The sequence below is a fragment of the Microtus pennsylvanicus genome, chromosome 8 (assembly GCF_037038515.1).
Source record: "Microtus pennsylvanicus isolate mMicPen1 chromosome 8, mMicPen1.hap1, whole genome shotgun sequence".
NCBI classification, from domain to species: Eukaryota; Metazoa; Chordata; class Mammalia; order Rodentia; family Cricetidae; genus Microtus; species Microtus pennsylvanicus.
The window spans coordinates 90,990,025-91,008,116 of NC_134586.1; the positions used below are offsets into that span (position 1 = coordinate 90,990,025).

Sequence of the window (18,092 nt, forward strand, 5' to 3'; positions counted from 1 at the left end):
ACCATGTGCCAGGATGTCTTATGAATGGAAAAACTAAACAAAACCCAGGCACGGTTGGGGATGTGGAGGTCCTTGGTGTTGCAAAGTGTGAGAGATGGGAGGGCAGAGGGGAGTGGCTGGAGGTAAGGTTAACAGACAGCTGTCAGTCAAGTTGTGAGCAACCTCATTACCCTTTTATAGGAACAACTTCCACCGGAATGCATTCTTTTGTGTGTGTGTGTGTGTGTGTGTGTGTGTGTGTGTGTGTGTGTGTGAAGAATGCCAGGTATCCTCCTTAATAATTCTCATTCATTCATTCATTCATTCATTCATTCATTCTTTCAGAGACAAAGTCCCTTAGGGGTTCACTGAATCCCTGCCCAGCTAGAAAGCCCTAGGCATCCTTTTGTCTTCACCTCCCCAGCATTTGGTGTCACTGGCAGTGTGTGCTACCACATCTTGCTTTTTGTGTCCTTGCTGGAGATTCGAACTCAGGTTCTCATGCTTGTGCAGCACACTTATGGACACTAGGACCCTCTCTCCAGCTTCAGCCCCAGTTGCAGTCTCTCTATCTCCTTCTTCTGTCCTCCATCTCTCTTCCAAACATAGAAAAATACATCTCTATTTATATGTTTCACTGTTTACTTCCACATCATACACACTTCTTGCACAAATTAACCATCCAACAAATCAAAACAGAGTTAAATCAGAACATCCGATCAGATGAGAGTGCCATGCAATGGTTATTAATTGATAGACATGGGCTCGCTGTGCCTCAGATAAAAGAATTGGAAATGTTATTTTGCCCCATTGACTTCCTCCATCTGAACCTATTTCCATCCCCAAATCACGAAACTACAAGCAAACCAAAAACACGCAAATGCTTTTTTTTTTTGGTATGTAAGCCCTCCACTTAAAAATAAGTATTAAATGAGGTCTAGCGAGATGGATCAGTGCGGTTCTACTCAGTCGCTTCCACTGGCAGGGATCCTTTGGCATAGAAAGGCTTAATAAGGACAAGTGAGGTGTCTCAACAGATAAAGGTGCTTCCTTCCAATTGTGACAACCCAAGTCCCATACCCAGACTCTATGTATTGGAATGGAGAACCAACTCTTGCAAGTTGTCCTCTGTCACATGTATGTGGCAGTGCATGCACACTCATAACCACATATAATAGGTAAACACATGTAAAACAGAAAGGGTTAATTGTGGACTGGAGAATCAAGCTGAGGTTGACTCCACATCCTACTCATGTAACTCCATACTGAATCAAAACCTTCCCTATTGTTTTCTTTTTTTTCAAAGTTATTTTCAGATTTATTGAAAATGACAGAACAGACTCAAACTGCTCCATGCGGTGTTTTGAAATTCATCCCCACTGTAGGCTGAGTGACCTGCAGGTTGGAGAGGCTGCCGAAGTCCAGAAGCTTCAGCATCTACTTGGTGTCAGGATCTACCTCAATGATCTCCTGATCCAGGGCTGAGACCTCAGGGACGTAATTATCCCTTTTTTCTCGCTCTTCTTCCTGCAGTTTGATAAAGATGCCCTTGACAGGGCCTCTCTGAATCCTCTTCATCAGAGGCGTGACATAGCCGGCTATCTTGTTGCGGAGTTTCTTGCTGGGGATGATAGCGATCTCCTCGCACACGCGCTTGTTGGTGTGGAAGTCATTGCCCAGGCGCGTGTAGTACTTCTCGATGATGACCTGGGCTGCCTTCTTCACGGTCTTGATGCGGACGCGGCCCATGTTGACGGGTCCCGGTAAAAGAGGAAACAGGAAGCACAAGCGAGACCTATAAAGCGCAGGCCAGAGAGCCTTCCTATTGTTTTCATGTTATATATATTCTATACTTAATGTGAATATGTATATTTCCATAAAAATACAAAATGAGTGATAGTTATATGACTTTTCATTGTCTTTGGAAATGTTATGTAACCAAGCATAAAGAGATGAATCTCAGCAAAAAACAACTAAAAAAAGCTGTGCAAAAAGAGAACGCATAAATTTGAATGATTAAAAAAGTGGTAGACAAGCTGAGGTCTCAAACATTTGGAAAGGTTTTTTTTTTTTTTTTAAAGATTAACAAAATGAGGTCACATTTATTTTCTTTTCTTTTGGTTTTTTGAGACAGAGCTTCTCTGTGTAACAGCCCCCGTTGTCCTGGAATTCAATTTAAAGACCAGGCTGGCTTTAAAATCACAGAGATCCTCCTGCCTCTGCCTCCTGAGTGCTGGAATTATAGGCATCAGACACCATTGCCCGGTTTTATTCTCTAAAAGAGAAGTTACTTATGACTACAGGAATTCTAACAAAATATAAACTCTTACTTTTATTTCATTGACAGATATTTTTTCTTTTTTCATTAATATTTTGTTAAAATATAATGATATTATTTCCCTCCATTTCCTACGTTTCCTTCAACTTCATCCATCCCCCATCCCCATTCCCTTTTAAACTCCTTGTTGCCTCTTTTTTGCTATTGTTACACACACACACACACACACACACACACACACACACACACGCAAACATGTATAAATATATAGATACAACCTGCAGAGTCCGTTCAGTGCTGGGTATACATAATTTACTTGGTGTTGAGTAAGTAATTAGGAAAGTCCTCAGTGGAGGAAAACCACATTTTCTTTTCTCACTGTCCCTTAGTTGCCTACGGTTGGACAAAGAATCTTTTAATGGATGCTGAAATTTATTAGGCTATCAGATGGATGTTGTAAACTGCCGAACATTCTCAGGGAAGGTTATTTATAACTAGCTAAGTATACAGGTACATAAACTAGGTAAGATTTAGAGATGGAAAAGATGGGCAGCAGTTAGATCTGTGGGCGTGTAAAGATGCAAGACAGTGGTAGGATTTGGAATCTCTGTGTAAAAGCAAATGAAACCCATCACTTTAGGCTAGTAAACTATTTTCTGCCCAAGGCTGAAACATGGCCTTATGTATTTTAAAGGAATGATAAGGTGTGCAGTTTGGCCAAAAAGACAAATAACATTGAAGGATGGCCAATTTTGGCTGCCATCTTGAGTGAATCTGGAATCAACTAGAAGGCAGGCTGGTGGCACTTCTTTGAGGAGCTTTCTTGATGGGATTGTTTGAAGTGAGAAGACCTACCCTAAAAGTGGACAGTACATACAAGAAGTAAATCTTTGCTTACTTTGCTTCCCGTTATGCTTGAAGGCAAGGGCACTGGCCCTGCTGCCATCACTACTGCATTCTTTGGCAATATTAGAATGAGCTTCTCCAGTTTCCAACATGAAACCTAGCAGATCTCCAATAATTTTTCATGATTTTAGCACCAGCTTGGAATTACTTAAGCATCCAGCCTTGTGATTCAAGTAAGCACTCAACTGTTGGCCTCTCCTGTGAGTCAGTCATTGTTGGACAACCTGAAGGACATCCTGCAGGCCAGTCTAATAGACATCTTTTAGTATTTATTTATTCTATGGGGTTTGTTCCTTTAGAGACCCTTGCATAGAATATAAGTAGACATGGAAGATAAAAATCGTTTTGGTGTTTGCCTTAGTTGCAGTGAAAAGACAGCATGACCATGGCAACTCTTCTGAAGGAAAGGATTTAATTGGTGCTTGCTTACAGTTTCAGAGGTTTAGTACATTGTCCTTATTTATGGTGGGGGGCATGGTGGCATGTAAGCACCTGTGGTGCTAAAGCAGTAGCTGAGAGTTCTACATCCCAGATTTGCGAACAGCAGGAAGAGAGAGAACAACTAGGTCTGATTTTGGTTTCTGAAACACCAAAGCCCTCCACAGTGATACATTTTCTCCGACAAAGCCACAGTTACTCCAACAAGGCCACACCTCCTAAACCCTTTCAAGTAGTGCCAACCCGATGACTTAAGCATTCAAATCTATGGGCCTATGGGGGCCATTCTTTTTTTTTTTTTTTTGCTTTTTTCGAGACAGGGTTTCTCTGTGGTTTTGGAGCCTGTCCTGGAACTAGCTCTTGTAGACCAGGCTGGTCTCTAACTCACAGAGATCCGCCTGCTTCCGCCTTCCAAGTGCTGGGATTAAAGGCGTGCGCCACCACCGCCAGGGTATGGGGGCCATTCTTATTCAACCATTACTGAATTTGTTTTAGTCAAATTTCTATTGCTGTGATTAAACATTGGGACTAAAAGAAATGTGGGGAAGAAAGGGTTTATTTGGCATATAAGTTATAGAGGAAACTAAGTCAGGAACCTGGAGAAAAGAACTGAAGCAGTCCCTGAGGAGGAACTCTGTTTACTGGTTTGATCCTCCTGGCTGCCTCAGTTTATTTTCTTAAACAACCCAGGTCCATCGCCCACAGTAGTCTGAGCCCTTCTACACTAATCATCAAGAAACTGGCCTTCTACAGAACAGTCTTATGGAGGCAGTTCCTCAGATGGGATTCCCTCTTCCCACATGTCTAGTTTTGTGTCAAGTTGACATAAAGCGTGTAAGTAGGACAGAGCTAAACTATAGATAAACTCTATAGATGACATTGAAGTTCTAAAGTAAAGAAATAGCAAAATGATTCATATTTTATTAAGAAAATGCTTGTAGCATTGTTAAACAACTGAGGAGAGACTAATAAATGAAGGACAGCTCACTGTAGGGGCTTTTAAAGGAATCTAAACAAAGATAAATATTATGAATAAATCAGAGTCACATTTTGTGTAGAGTCAAAATGACAGGAAATACCAGTAAAAGGCAGAAGAGTAACAATAAGTAAGAGTTTCTAGTTTGAGAGTGGATAGCTAATAAAGACTACCGGAAGTGGAAAAGAAGGGAATGGCTTCTGCTTTAAATCATCTGCAGTACATTGTTTCATTTTCAATGATATGTGATGCACCACTATTGCTCTGTGAAAAGAAATGTCACTCTCTGTGAAGATACATACAGTGTTATACCTCACCCACCCTCACCTGGTGCTTTTTACCCATGCCAAAAGAGTGCCAATGATGTAGGTCATCTGCCCAGGGATTGAGTACAGGGATAATGTGGAGATTCTTTCCTCTAACCTCTAACTTTTGAGCAGGAGCCTCCTTTAAGGATGCTAGGTAGGGATTTGCCCAGCGAAGAAAGAGAAGGGCATTGAGAACATGCATGGACTAGCGTGGTAACAAGAAAATAAGCATTGTACACAAAGTGGCCAAACACACACACACACACACACATACACACACACACACACACACACAGAGAGAGAGAGAGAGAGAGAGAGAGAGAGAGAGAGAGAGAGAGAGAGAGAGAGAGAATGGAGTAGAAGAAGATAACATAAAAGTCTTTATTGTAGATGTGGCAAGTCACACTGAGGACATTAACACTAAACGTTGACATCCCAGCATATGCAGTGAACTCTCTCGACAGTTCTGCCAGGCACCCAGTGGCAAAGCTCCATTTTGGGGCTTCTCTCATGAACTCAATTATGATTTCACTTGTTCAATTCAGATCTGAACTGCAATAAGACACCTGGCTGAAAGGAAGCAGACAGGGGCTGTTCTTGAATCTCGGTTTACTGTTATTAAAAGAGACAAGTGCTTTCAAAGGACAGGCAGGTAAAATGATATAGAGAGGCGAGACATTTGAGATGAGCTTTAAAACAAGCCTCAGCTATGAGTTGAAGATACAACCTTCTGTACGTCTTGCATTCTGTTTCCTTTTGAGGTAGCATTTAAACTTCAAGAAAGAATATGAATACTAAGTAACTTCAGTGAGCATTATTTTTGACAGTGGTCATTAGTGTAATTTTAAGTAGAAAATGCAACAAAACACATCTATTTTGGACTTGATTGCTGTCTATTTCTGCAGGAGTAGGTCATATACATGCAAACATTTATGTATCCGTATACATAGAGAGAGGTGGGGAAAAAGCACTCCACATTGCTATACACTTAATAATGACTGGGATGTAGTTCTAAAACAACGGAATTAGGTCTTATCAGATTTATATTTTGACTTCTGGTTCTTTTTTTTTTTTTTTTTTTGGTTTTTCGAGACAGGGTTTCTCTGTGGTTTTGGAGCCTGTCCTGGAACTAGCTCTTGTAGACCAGGCTGGTCACGAACTCACAGAGATCCGCCTGCCTCTGCCTCCCAAATGCTGGGATTAAAGGCGTGCGCCACCACCGCCCGGCTTGACTTCTGGTTCTTAAAATGTAGTTGTTAAACAATGGTGTAATGGAGGGCTTAGAAAAGAGTGTGTCCTTATAAAATCTAACAAGATGAAGAAAAATATAAAACACCAAGTTCAACTTAGAAACCACAAAAGTCTGGCATGTACAGGTTAAAAAAAATCTTGCTCCGAATAGCATAGTTGTGTGCCCATTCTACCCATGTTAGCTGTGCAAACAAACCCTATCAGTTAACTACAAGCTTAGAATGCACTGCACTAGATTGGAGTTCAGATTCCTGGAAGGCAGTGTAAGACATACAGAAGTGTTCAAGTATACTTCCCACTTTCTCTTCTATGAGGTTCAGTATGACTGGCTTTATGTTGAGGTCTTTGATCCTTATGGACTTGACTTTTGTTCATGGTGACGGATATGGATCTATTTTCATTCTTCTGCATGTTGATATCCAGTTATGTCAGCACCATTTGTTAAATATGCTTTTTTTCATTTTAAATTTTTTGCTTCTTTATAAAAAATCAGATATCTGTAGGTGTGTGGATTAATATCTGGGTCTTTGATTCAGTTCTATTGGTCCTCCTGTCTGTTTTTATGTCAATACCAGGCTGTGTTCAGTACTGTAGCTCTGTAGTAGAGTTTGAAGTCAGGGATTGTGATGTCTTCAGAAGCTCCTTTATTGTACAAGATAGTTTTGGCTATACTGGGCTTTTTTGCTTTTTCATATAAATTGAGTATTGTTCTTTTGAGATCTGTGAAGAATTTTGCTGGGCATTGCATTGAATTTGTAGATTGCCATTTTTACTATGTTAATTCTACCTTCTCAAGAACATGGTAGGTCTTTCCACTTTCTGGTGTCTTCTTCAATTTCTTTCTTCAAAGGTTTAAAATTCTTGTCATATGGGTCTTCTACTTGTTTTGTTAGAGTTACTCCAAGATATTTTATGCTATTTGTGGCTATTGCAAAATGTGATGTTTCTCTAACTTCTTTCTCAGCCCATTTATCATCTGTGTATAGGAAAGCTGCTGATTTTTTTGAGTAATTCTTGTATTCTGCTACATTACTGAAAGTGTTTATGAGTTGTAGAAGTTATTTGGTAGAATTTTTGGGGTCGCTTATGTAAACTATCATATCATCAGCAAATAATGAGAGTTTGACTTCTTCTTTTCCAATTTGTATCCCCTTGATCTCCTTTTGTTGTCTTATCGCTCTAGCTAGGATCTCAAGTACTATATTGAATAGATATGAAGAGAGTGGATAACCTTGTCTTGTTCCTGATTTCAGTGGAATTGCTGGGAGTTTCTCTTTATTTAGTTTGATGTTGGCTGTTGGCTTGCTGTATTATGTTTAGGTATATTCCTTGTATCCCTACTTTCTCCAAGACCTTTATCATGAAGGGATCAGCATATAATGAGATGATCATATGATTTGATTTTTCAGTTTGTTTATTTGGTGGATTACATTGACAGATTTTCATATGTTGAACCATCCCTGCATCTCTGGAATGAAGATGACTTGGTCATGGTGGATGATGTTTCTGATGTGTTGTTGGAATCAATTTGCCAATATTTTCTTGAGTATTTTTGCATCAATGTTTGGTGTGGGAAGTCCTTCTGTCTATGTGTTGCTTTTATTGGTTAATGAATAAAGAACTGCTTTGAGCCTATGGCAAGGGCAGAACAGAATTAGGTGGGAAAACCTAGGCTGTACGCTGGGAGAAAGAGGGCGGAGTCAGGAGAAGCCATGGAGCCACAGCCAGAGACAGACACTGGGAACTTTATCTAGTAAATCACAGTCATAAGGTGATACACAGATTAATGGAGATGGGTTAAATTAATATGTAAGAGATTAGCCAATAAGAAGCTGGAGCTAATGGGCCAAGAGGCCTCTTTCAACAAATGTTCATGAGTGAGATTGGTCTGTAATTCTCTTTCTTAGTAATGCCTTTATGTGGTTTGGGTATCAGGGTAATTGTAGCCTCATAAAAAAAGTTTGGCAATGTTTCTTCTGTTTCTGTCATGTGGAACAATTTGAGGAGTATTGGTATCAGTTCTTCTTTGAAAATTCTGAGCTGAAACCATCTGGTCTTGGGTTTTTTTGGGGGATGTTGGGAGACTTTTGATGACTGTTTCTATTTCTTTAGCAGTTATAGGTCTATTTAATTTGCTTATATGGTCTTGATTTAATTTTGGTAAGTGATATTTATCCAGAAAGTTCTCCATTTCCTTTAAGTTTTCCAATTTTGTGGAGTACAGGTTTTCGAAATATGATCTAATGATTCTTTGGATTTCCTCTGTATCTGTTGTTAGAAGAGAAAGTCGGAAATATACTTGAATGCATTGGCACAGGAGAGTGCTTCCTAAATATAACCCCAGTAGCACAGATACTGAGAGATACAATTAATAAATGGGACCTTCTGAAACTGAGAAACTTATGTAAAGCAAAGGACACGGCCACAGGAAACTGGCAGCCTACAGAATGGGAAAAGATTTTCACCAACCACACATATGACAGAGGGCTGATCTCCAAAATATACAAAGAACTCAAGAAATTGCTCATCAAAAGAACAAATCCAAAAAAAAAATAAGGAATACAGACCTAAACAAAGAACTCTCAACAGAAGAATCTAAATTGGCTGAAAGACACTTAAGGAAATGTTCAGCATCCTTAGCCATCAGAGAAATGCAAGTCAAAACATCTCTGTGATTCTATTTTACACCTGTGAGAATGGACAAGATCAAAAACAGTGATGACAACTTATGCTCTAGAGGTTGTGGGGAAAAGGAAACACTTTTGCATTGCTGATAGGAATGCAAGCTGGTACAGCCCCTTTGAATTTCAGAGTGACAATTTCTCAGAAATTAGGAAACAACCTTCCTCAAGACCCAGCAATATCACTTTTGGGTATATGTCCAAAGATTGTTCACTTGTGCCACAAGGACACGTACTCAGTTATGTCCATAGCAGCATTGTTTGTCATAGCCAGAACTTGGAAACAACCTAAATGCCCTTTGACTGAAGATAGATAAGGAAAATGTGGTCCATTTACTCAATGGAGTACACTGAGGAAAAAAATAATGACATCTTGAAATTTGCAGGTAAATGGATAGATCTAGAAAACATCATAATGAGTGAGGTAACCCAGACCCCGAAAGACAATTATCATATGTATTTACTCATAAGTAGCTTTAGACATAAAGAAGAGAAAACCAACATACAAATCACAATCCCAGAGAACCTAAACAACAATGAGGACCCTAAGAGAGACATACATGGATCTAATCTGCATGGAAAGTAGAAAAAGACAAGATCTCCTGAGTAAATTAGGAGAGGGTAGAAGCGGAGGGGAGCAGAGAAAAATGTATAGCTCAATAGAATCAAAAGAAGAAGGAGAAGGAGAAGGAGGAGGAGGAGGAGAAGGAGAAGAAGGAGAAGGAGAAGGAGAAGGAGAAGGAGAAGGAGAAGGAGAAGAAGAAGAAGAAGAAGAAGAAGAAGAAGAAGAAGAAGAAGAAGAAGAAGAAGAAGAAGAAGAAAGACATACAGAGGTCGGAGAGCACACTGATGCGTGATTTGAGCCACTGCCTCATTCCTAGCGTGTTGATGAGGTCGTTCTGTTAAAGGTTTTTTTTACGACTTTGAGTAAATGTGTCTGAAAGAATTTATCAGTAAAATCAGACATCTAGGATGGGAATAACAATATTTCTGCAAGCATTTGTGAGACTTGGAGTAGATGAATATTTTATTGCTGCAAGCAGTGCACCGATTTCATATTTCCATATGTACCCTGAGATTTCTGAAACCAGTTTCCGTGATGCGATACTGTAGTATCACACAGTTTTTAAAAGGAACATACAGTATTCTAACACTGAAATGATCATCAAGAGGATTGAGGTTTATGCTCACCCGACAGTAATTACATTTGCTTAATAAGCATGTATATAAGTAAATGCTTTGAAGATCGTTTTCTTCTTCATAATTCCAGGATTTACAAAATTTGTCACTGACTATAAATCAGAAAGAAGTTTCTTAGTGCAAGGGGAAATGAAATAGCATTTAAAATTCGTTATTAAATACGAGTCACTACCTGATTATTGTATTTACACTAAATGAACTTCAAACATGTGATTTTTATTTCTAAGTAAACATTTCCACAACATTTGGGTAGCAAATTCCGCCATACTCGTGAAAAGTCCTGGTCTTAACTAAAGAGAAAATAATTTTCTAGGTTCTAAATTCTGTCCATTTCCTCAAAATATTGAGACTGTTAAGTACCAGACAGAGCCTTCTCCACAAATACTTATTTTTATTTTAATACAGTGGGAAATCTGATTTTAAGTATAACTGTGATTTTTTTCGAAAAAAATTATTTCCAGATCTAAAGATTGTTGGTTTGGCGTTGACAGTGTCGTGGGATTTCATGAAACAAGCCTCCTGAAAAAAAACCTGAGAAACTGCTTCAGAGAACACCCGTTTTCGAACTTGAAAAAAGTAAGGCGGCTCTCACAACACTGCAAACAGAGACAGATTCTGATCGCCCCTCCCCAGCCCCCTCAATTCTACCGCAGAGAAGGCGGAAAACAGGTAGAACAGCTTCTCAAAGTCGCTAAAAAATAGAAGGTGTAACGGTCCAAGCGCTCTGGGCTTTGACAGACACGGTGGGGGCGGAGCCCCAGGGGGCGTGACGGGGCGTGGCTAGGGTGTGGCGAGACCGCGGTAGACTGCCTAAGTCTAGCCCCGGGGGCGGGGAAGGGGCGGGGCAGGGGGCGGGGCTGATCCGCTCCGGTCCTTTAAAGGGGCTGAAGCGCGGCGGGACGTGAGCGGGTGCCGGCGGTGGTAGCGGACATGTCACTGTCGCGCCCCGCGTGGCCTGCAGGCCCTGCCCGGCCTGTCCCCTCCACACGGCCTCCCGAGGACCCCGCTGCGACGCCACCCAGCAGCAAGCGGCCTCGTCTGGAGGAGCCTGCCGGCGTCTCGGCGGCGGCGTGGCCGCTGCTTGTGGTGCCTCGCTTGTCTGAGGTAGAAAAAGTCTGGGAGTGGTCGCCCAGACCCTTCCCAGCGTTCCTCATTCCAAAGGACCCGGGCAGCCCAGGCGGCGGGAGGCAGCGGTGTGGCCCGGGGTGGCAGGACAGAACATTCCAGACGCAGAGCTGTTGGCAGTCTGGAGTCTCAGGAAGAACAGGTTGTTCGAGGGCTCAAGAAAAGTCTCAGGAACCGGGGCCGCAGGAGGTTAGGGAGGCTCTAGGTGTGCGCCATGATGACCCTGCAGAAGTGAGTCCCGTTCCAACCAACACCTCCATGCCCGGTATCCAAAGAGTCAAACCTGAGCCTGAAGAACTTCCTGCCCCGGGGAAGGGAACTACTCTGAATGAAAAGATTTCTGTGAGACAGCCAGGAAGTCCATTTCTAGATGTTACATTTTCTGAGGAAACTAAGCCAACATTACATGACCTTAAGGACAGATGTAAAGTTGTCAGTGTCATAACCTCCGAGAAAAAAGAAAACATTTCATCATCCACACTAAAAATACCAAGACTTCAAAACCAGGCCTGCTTGGGAAGCGCCAAACCCGGTTATTTTAGAGATAACATCACAATAATTTCCCCTGAGTTCCCAAGGGATTTAAATAGCAACATGTCCTTTGTCTATTTAAAGGAAATAGCAAAGAAAAAGAATGACAAAGTTGTGGCATATGCTAGGGATTTCACAAACATTTTCGGGTCCCAAAATAGACCTGATGCTAAGAAACAAAAGTTTCAGAATGATAAAAAAAATGTATTTGTGGAAAATGATTTTTGTGGCTATTCTGAAAGTCAACAGCAGTCACTCCCTGTTGAAGGGGAAATAGATTCGATCACTTTAAACTGCTGTCACCGTAGTAGTATCGAGGGTGATGTAAGATACTCCAGCAAGAATTCCATTCTAACACTAGAAGATGCTAACTGGGAGGGAACAGAAAGGAATCTAGACGGCTACTTACCAACCAGACAAGAAGAATCTCAAAGCTGGGACTCTAACTCTATTTTGAAAAGGAAAAGACAAAATTGTTGGATAAAGAAAAATTTTAGGGTTATCTGTGAAACTATGAAAAAACTTAGAGAAAATTCAAATTTGGCACAGTTACTAGAGACTGACCTTTTAAACAAGGGAGACTATCACAATGCAAAAGTCAGGGATGTGCATGAACCACAGTCAAGTACTCCGGTGATAGGAACTCTGGGTACTTCCCCCAATTTAATAAAGATTGTTTGGTTTAATGGTAAAGATGAAAATGCCAATATACTACAGCTGAAGAACTATACTGTGCAGAAATACATATCCAGAAATAACGATGGTAGTACTTTGACCTGCCATCAAATGCTGACACGTGAAAAGATTGATATTCAAAAGAGTGGCATTTTGAGCAAATTCTTGCAAAATAACATTTCAGAACTCTATAATATCATTCTGAAAACAAATATAGTTTCTTTGCTCAATCACTTTGTTTCTTTCATAAGAAATGGAGATGACTCAGAAGAGGGTTGCATCTTCAAATGTTTAGTGCATCTGAATTATTTGAAAAACATTATAAAGGAAAGTCATGTTGTATATCTAACAAGGATGTTCATTTCTTCAAGACCATTAGTAAACAACACAAAATCTATGGCAAAGAAAAGAAAGCTATTTAAAATGGAGCATGCTCTTGAAGGGGCTCAGAAACACAGCATCAGCTCTCTTAGTATAGCAATTAAAAGGTTTCTAATTTACAAACCACATAAAAATGTTCCTCTTTTACTGGATTTTGAGGACATGGAAAGACTTTCTTTGTCAAAAGAGCCTAGTTATGAGAATGCAAGTTGTTCTGAGCAATTCCTAAATGTGGAGAATTGGGCTTACTATAATTTTGGTATTGCTAGCACACGTGTGAAATCTGATATGCTATTTATACAGAATAACTGTGGACACACTAGTGAAAAATACTATGAAAGTGGTATGTCCAATCAAGATTTAGATATTGAAAGGAAGCAGAAACAAAAGACCCCTCATTCTATTTTTCAGTTCATATTTGAACATATCTTTAATGCTAGGCAACTGAGCACATTGTTAAACAAAAATAAAATACATAGTGATCAGATAAATGCTATGGTGATAACTCAGAAGTCCAGCTTGGAGAACTTGCTAGATGACATAGAATGGAAAATATATGATTTTATTTTGAAGAAGTATGTCAAGATCACAGAAAGTTCAAGTAGTTTCCAAGTTCATAAAGCTATCGGCATAGAGAAAAAAGAGGACAGTTCTCCCCCAGTCGAAAGCATGTCTTCAGTGCAGGTAGCTTCGCGAGTGAGTAAGGAGGTAAATGTGAGAGAAACTACATCTGCTAAGCAAAATAGTGGAGCTAACACAAACGAGACTGGAGACATTTTGCAAGAAGGCGAGTTAGCTAATTCAGTGTGTTTTCATCCAGAGAATGACTCTACATTATATGCTGATCATCAGTTTGAAAGTGATTCAAGTGGAGAGAACAATGAATGTTTTCAGGGCTTAGCTGCTCCATGTTTATCAACAGAAACTCAGCCAATTGCAAAGGATTTCGAGATGAAGAGTAAATTTGATTTAGTACTTGAAGAGCTTCATATGTTTCATGAAATTAGTAAAGAAAATGAAATTCCGAGTACAGCAGAAACAAACAATAGGAAAGAAAATTACTTTGGAGAAAGTAATGATGTTAAGGAGGCAAGAATGGAGATAGAAAAACATTTGGAAATGATTGAAACCAACAAAAGAAATGCACCTGCTTTGCCCCTTGATTTGAGAGCAGGCTCCAACATGCATAAAAGACACCAACGTTTATTTAATTGGAAAACAATCCCTACTCATGGGGGACAGGCAGTTCCAAATGAATATTGCTGTCCAAGATCAGAGGAAGAATCCCTCCGTTCTACTTCTGAGGAAGGTATGCCATTTATTTTAAAATTTCTTACTCATGATAAAAAGTTAGTGTTTTTTTCTTGTGTAAGGAAAATATATAATTTTTGGCAGCAAATAAAATAGAAGAGGCTTCATGAATGTATGTTATTTCCAACAGAGACCCATTAAAATGTTAGGCAATAAACCGAAGTTGAAAAAAACAAGTCACTTAAATTTTAAGAAAAGCTCCAAACTCTTATTAAATTTTTCTAAATATTTGGATCCAATTGAAGTCAGTATTTATACAAACAGTTTGCCAATATTGTTAACATTTGTAGAGCAAAGTTACTTTCTCTAGAAAGGGCTATAACCAGCTAGTAACTGAAGTGACATAAAAGTTAGCTTGGGCCATAATATGTTAGTCTTTATTTTCAGATTATAAGAAACCTTTCCACAAAAGTCCTGCCTTTTCTGCTGAGGAATGTAAAAAAGAAAAGAATGATTATGTATTGAAGGGAGGTAAGATCTTCTGTTACTTTTTAGAATATGTTTTAAGATGCCTGTCATATTGTCTTAGCATGATGAAAATACTTTGGTTGATAGAAAACAAGTACACAATTTTATACTTTAAAAATAGCGATGTTACTAATTTCAATTTAGAATCTGGTTAAAAATTAAAATAATACTGGAAATGCCCTCTGAAAGTACGTACTAATATTTGCAGTAGTGTGTGACAATACACTACTAAGCCTAAGTGATAAGACGTGTTTTAAACGTGAGATTCATTACATATGTACTATTAGTTGGCAAAATACTAAACAAAAGAGAATCCATCCCAGGTGGATCACCATTCTTGAAATGCCACTCCAAATTATGTTCTATACCATTGGTTCCCAATCTGTGTATTGTGACTCCTTTGGGGGTTGAATGGATCCTTTCACAGGACTTCCACATAAGATACCCTGCATATCAGATATCTATATTATGATTCATTACAGTAGCAAAATTAGAGTTATGAAGTAGCAATGAAATAATCTTATGGTTGAGAGTCACAATATGAGGAACTGTGTTAAGGGCTTGCAGCATTAGGAAGATTGAGAACCACTGCTTCATATTTTATACCTTTATAGAGCCTCTCAAGTAGATATTTTATGAATATAAATAATTTACTAATACTGATATGGGTATTATGGATCATGCTTTAATCCCAGCACTACATTGGCAAGAGACTCTGGTATACGTTTGAGGTCAGAAACCAATATTATAGCAATTACTTATTATTTTTAGGTGTTGACATAATTTTTGAATGTAGCTATTATAATTTTATTTTTAATTGCTATTGAAAAACAACCAAAGTAAAATCAAACAATTCCAAATAACACCTAAGAATTTTTCAGTATCAAAATAATACAAAAATAGGACTAGTATTTATTCTATCTACCAATGAGTTTAGATAAGGATAGGATTGAAATTAGGGAACAAGGTGAAGTTAGTCTTGTAATACATTTACATGACAATATTAAATCCAAAAAGGCTACATTGCAAGGAAAATATATTTACTCAAATGCGGTCAGTGAGGCACCATTTCTTATATATATATATATATATATATATATATATATATATATATATATATATATATGTCTTTACATCATCAGAAAAATGCTATCTCCAGCTCCTTCATTTTGTCTCAATCTTCGGTGACTTGATCTTTGAAATTAGCTGATGCCTGACAGATCAAAAGTCTCTTCTCCCCTGAGAACACGTGATCACCAGGGGACTGATAATCTATGAGTCTAAAGAGCCATATTGGTCAGGATGCAGTTGCTTCTTCCTAGAAAGACAGGGAACATTTGGATTTAGGAACCTAATTTGATGTAGAATACAAAGGAACACACATCCACATTGTTGCATGTTATGTGGCAGCTGCCAGTTCACCAGGTATTTTTTAATTTGTTTTTTTTTTCGAGACAGGGTTTCTCTGTAGCTTTGGTGCCTGTTCTGGAACTAGCTCTTGTAGACCAGGCTGGCCTCCGAACTCACAGAGATCCGCCTGCCTCTGCCTCCCGAATGCTGGCCAGCTTCACCAGGTATTTTATATGTCGTTTAGGCCAGTATTGTTCTGTCTTTATTGTGTTTGTGAATCTTCTGAAGATTATGTTATAGGATTCTGTTTCCACTGTAACCAAGCTCTGAGATTCTGAATTTTAAGCACCCTCCTAGAGCTGCAGAGGCAGATGTTTGCTAGGATGCTGACCACACCTGTGTAGCCTTTACTGTCCTGGAACTCACTCTGTAGACCAGGCTGGCCTGGAATTCAGAGATTCACCTGCCTCTGCCTCCCAAGTGCTGGGATTAAAGGAGTGTGCTACCACCACCAGGCTTTCTGACATGTTTTTAAATACTGACTTTTAAGAAAAATTCCTCACAATATTCTGGAATGTTTATATTTTTAAAAGGTTAACAATAAATTAATCAAAAAATATAGCAATAAGAAAAGGATCATGTTTTATTCTTCAAAGGGATGTATTACCAACATCATAGCTTAATGAAACAGGTCATCATTGTACAAAGGACCTACTACTGATGGAAATTAGTATAGCCACTTTCCATCCATTGCAAAATTACCATAAGTCACTGTTACATTAAATGTAAAAGGGAAAGGCATACTTTGAAAAAGAAATATATTACTAATTTTGGCTTTGTTCTAAAATAATCTTTTAATGAAAAATTCATTTTATGCAAAATTCCTAAAATTTTCTAATATATAACAAAATATAGTATATCATCATGACCCCATAATTTTGTCTGATTTGGGCATCCCAGTAAGTTTAAAACTTTATAAAAGTCCAATAATAATATTTTTGCTTATCATTAAATTTATATTTTTAATGGTAAATTGAGTATAAAATGGTATGCAGCTTTTTGGAGTGTTTACCTGTTTTTTACCTTATTAATATGTGCTTTAAATTAGGATTCTGTTTCATAAGTGTTTACATAGGTATATTTGATTTGCTCAGCTTTGAAATTATGATGTTTAACTTTTGTTAGATTTAACAAAATGGTTTTATCAAATGTCATGAATGGGTTGATGACAGTGTTTTTAGTATAATGGAGTATTAAAGTCATACTAATTTACTAAATCCCAATTTATATTTGAGTCTTACAAATGTACTATATAGTTTATATGGGAATAAAACTTCTTAAAGGTAATGCATCATATCTATGTGTGTAAGTTAAGTGATCTTGAGAGAAAAACAGCTCTGTGAAACATTCAGATTTCTTAGAAAATGATATAGTGTTATGTTAAATAAAACTAAAAATCAGAGTAATCCATAGCTGTAATTACACTTGTATTCTATTAAAAAACAATCTCTATTAGAAACCAAGTATAACTACTGACAACAGGACAGAATTGCTTAGCTTCTAATTGAAAATGACACTCATAAAGCACAGTATCAAGTTGGCTAAAATCTTAATTAGTTTTTGAGTTTATTGCTCTTGTGTCAGAGTTCCTGACTGGAATACTGATCTTAGGTAAGTGTTATATATATAGACAGGTTTCTTAGTCTTCCTGTACTTACCTTCCCATGTTATAGAACTGGATATAATAGGATTAATTGCACTAATGCACTAGTGAATGGTGTGTAAATCCCTAGTAAATGTGGCTAGTATCATGATTAGAGTAAGGACTTTTAAACATATTGGTAATTTTTGCTTTTGTCAGTAAATTATGTTGTCATCTTTGCAGGCAGTCATTTGTCACATGGCATTTCCAGAGTACAGCCTCTTAAGACGTGCAACCGTCCAATTAGAGTCGGCTTGTCGAGAAGAGCTAGGCTGAAACAGCTCCATCCTTATCTGAAATGAATGGGCTGTTAAGGACTCAGAAGAAACTCCTGGGCTTTAACAGCTCAGCAGGTCTAGGAATGTTTTATTTCTTGCTTTGTAGAAGTGTTTTCTTCAGCTTGCAGATTTTATTCTTTCTTTATAAAATGTAGAGAGGTTCTTTTGTGTGTAGATTATTTAATTAGCATTAAAAGAAAACTTTCAATGATATTTTCCTGTCTCATGATCAATATACACATTAAAGTATTTTC

At 38.5% G+C, this 18,092-nt stretch overlaps 1 protein-coding gene and 1 pseudogene across 1 annotated transcript; one reads left to right on the plus strand and one right to left on the minus strand.

The window, feature by feature from the left end:
• Nucleotides 1–1,264: 1,264 nt before the first annotated feature.
• LOC142856500 (small ribosomal subunit protein eS17-like) lies at nt 1,265–1,774 on the minus strand (annotated as a pseudogene).
• Nucleotides 1,775–10,947: 9,173 nt separating this feature from the next.
• On the plus strand, nt 10,948–17,862 carry Rad51ap2 (RAD51 associated protein 2). Its single transcript, XM_075982082.1, has 4 exons — nt 10,948–12,184; nt 12,539–14,038; nt 14,428–14,511; nt 17,744–17,862. The coding sequence occupies exons 1-4, from the start codon at nt 10,948–10,950 to the stop codon at nt 17,860–17,862; spliced, it is 2,940 nt and encodes a 979-aa protein (XP_075838197.1).
• Nucleotides 17,863–18,092: the final 230 nt, after the last annotated feature.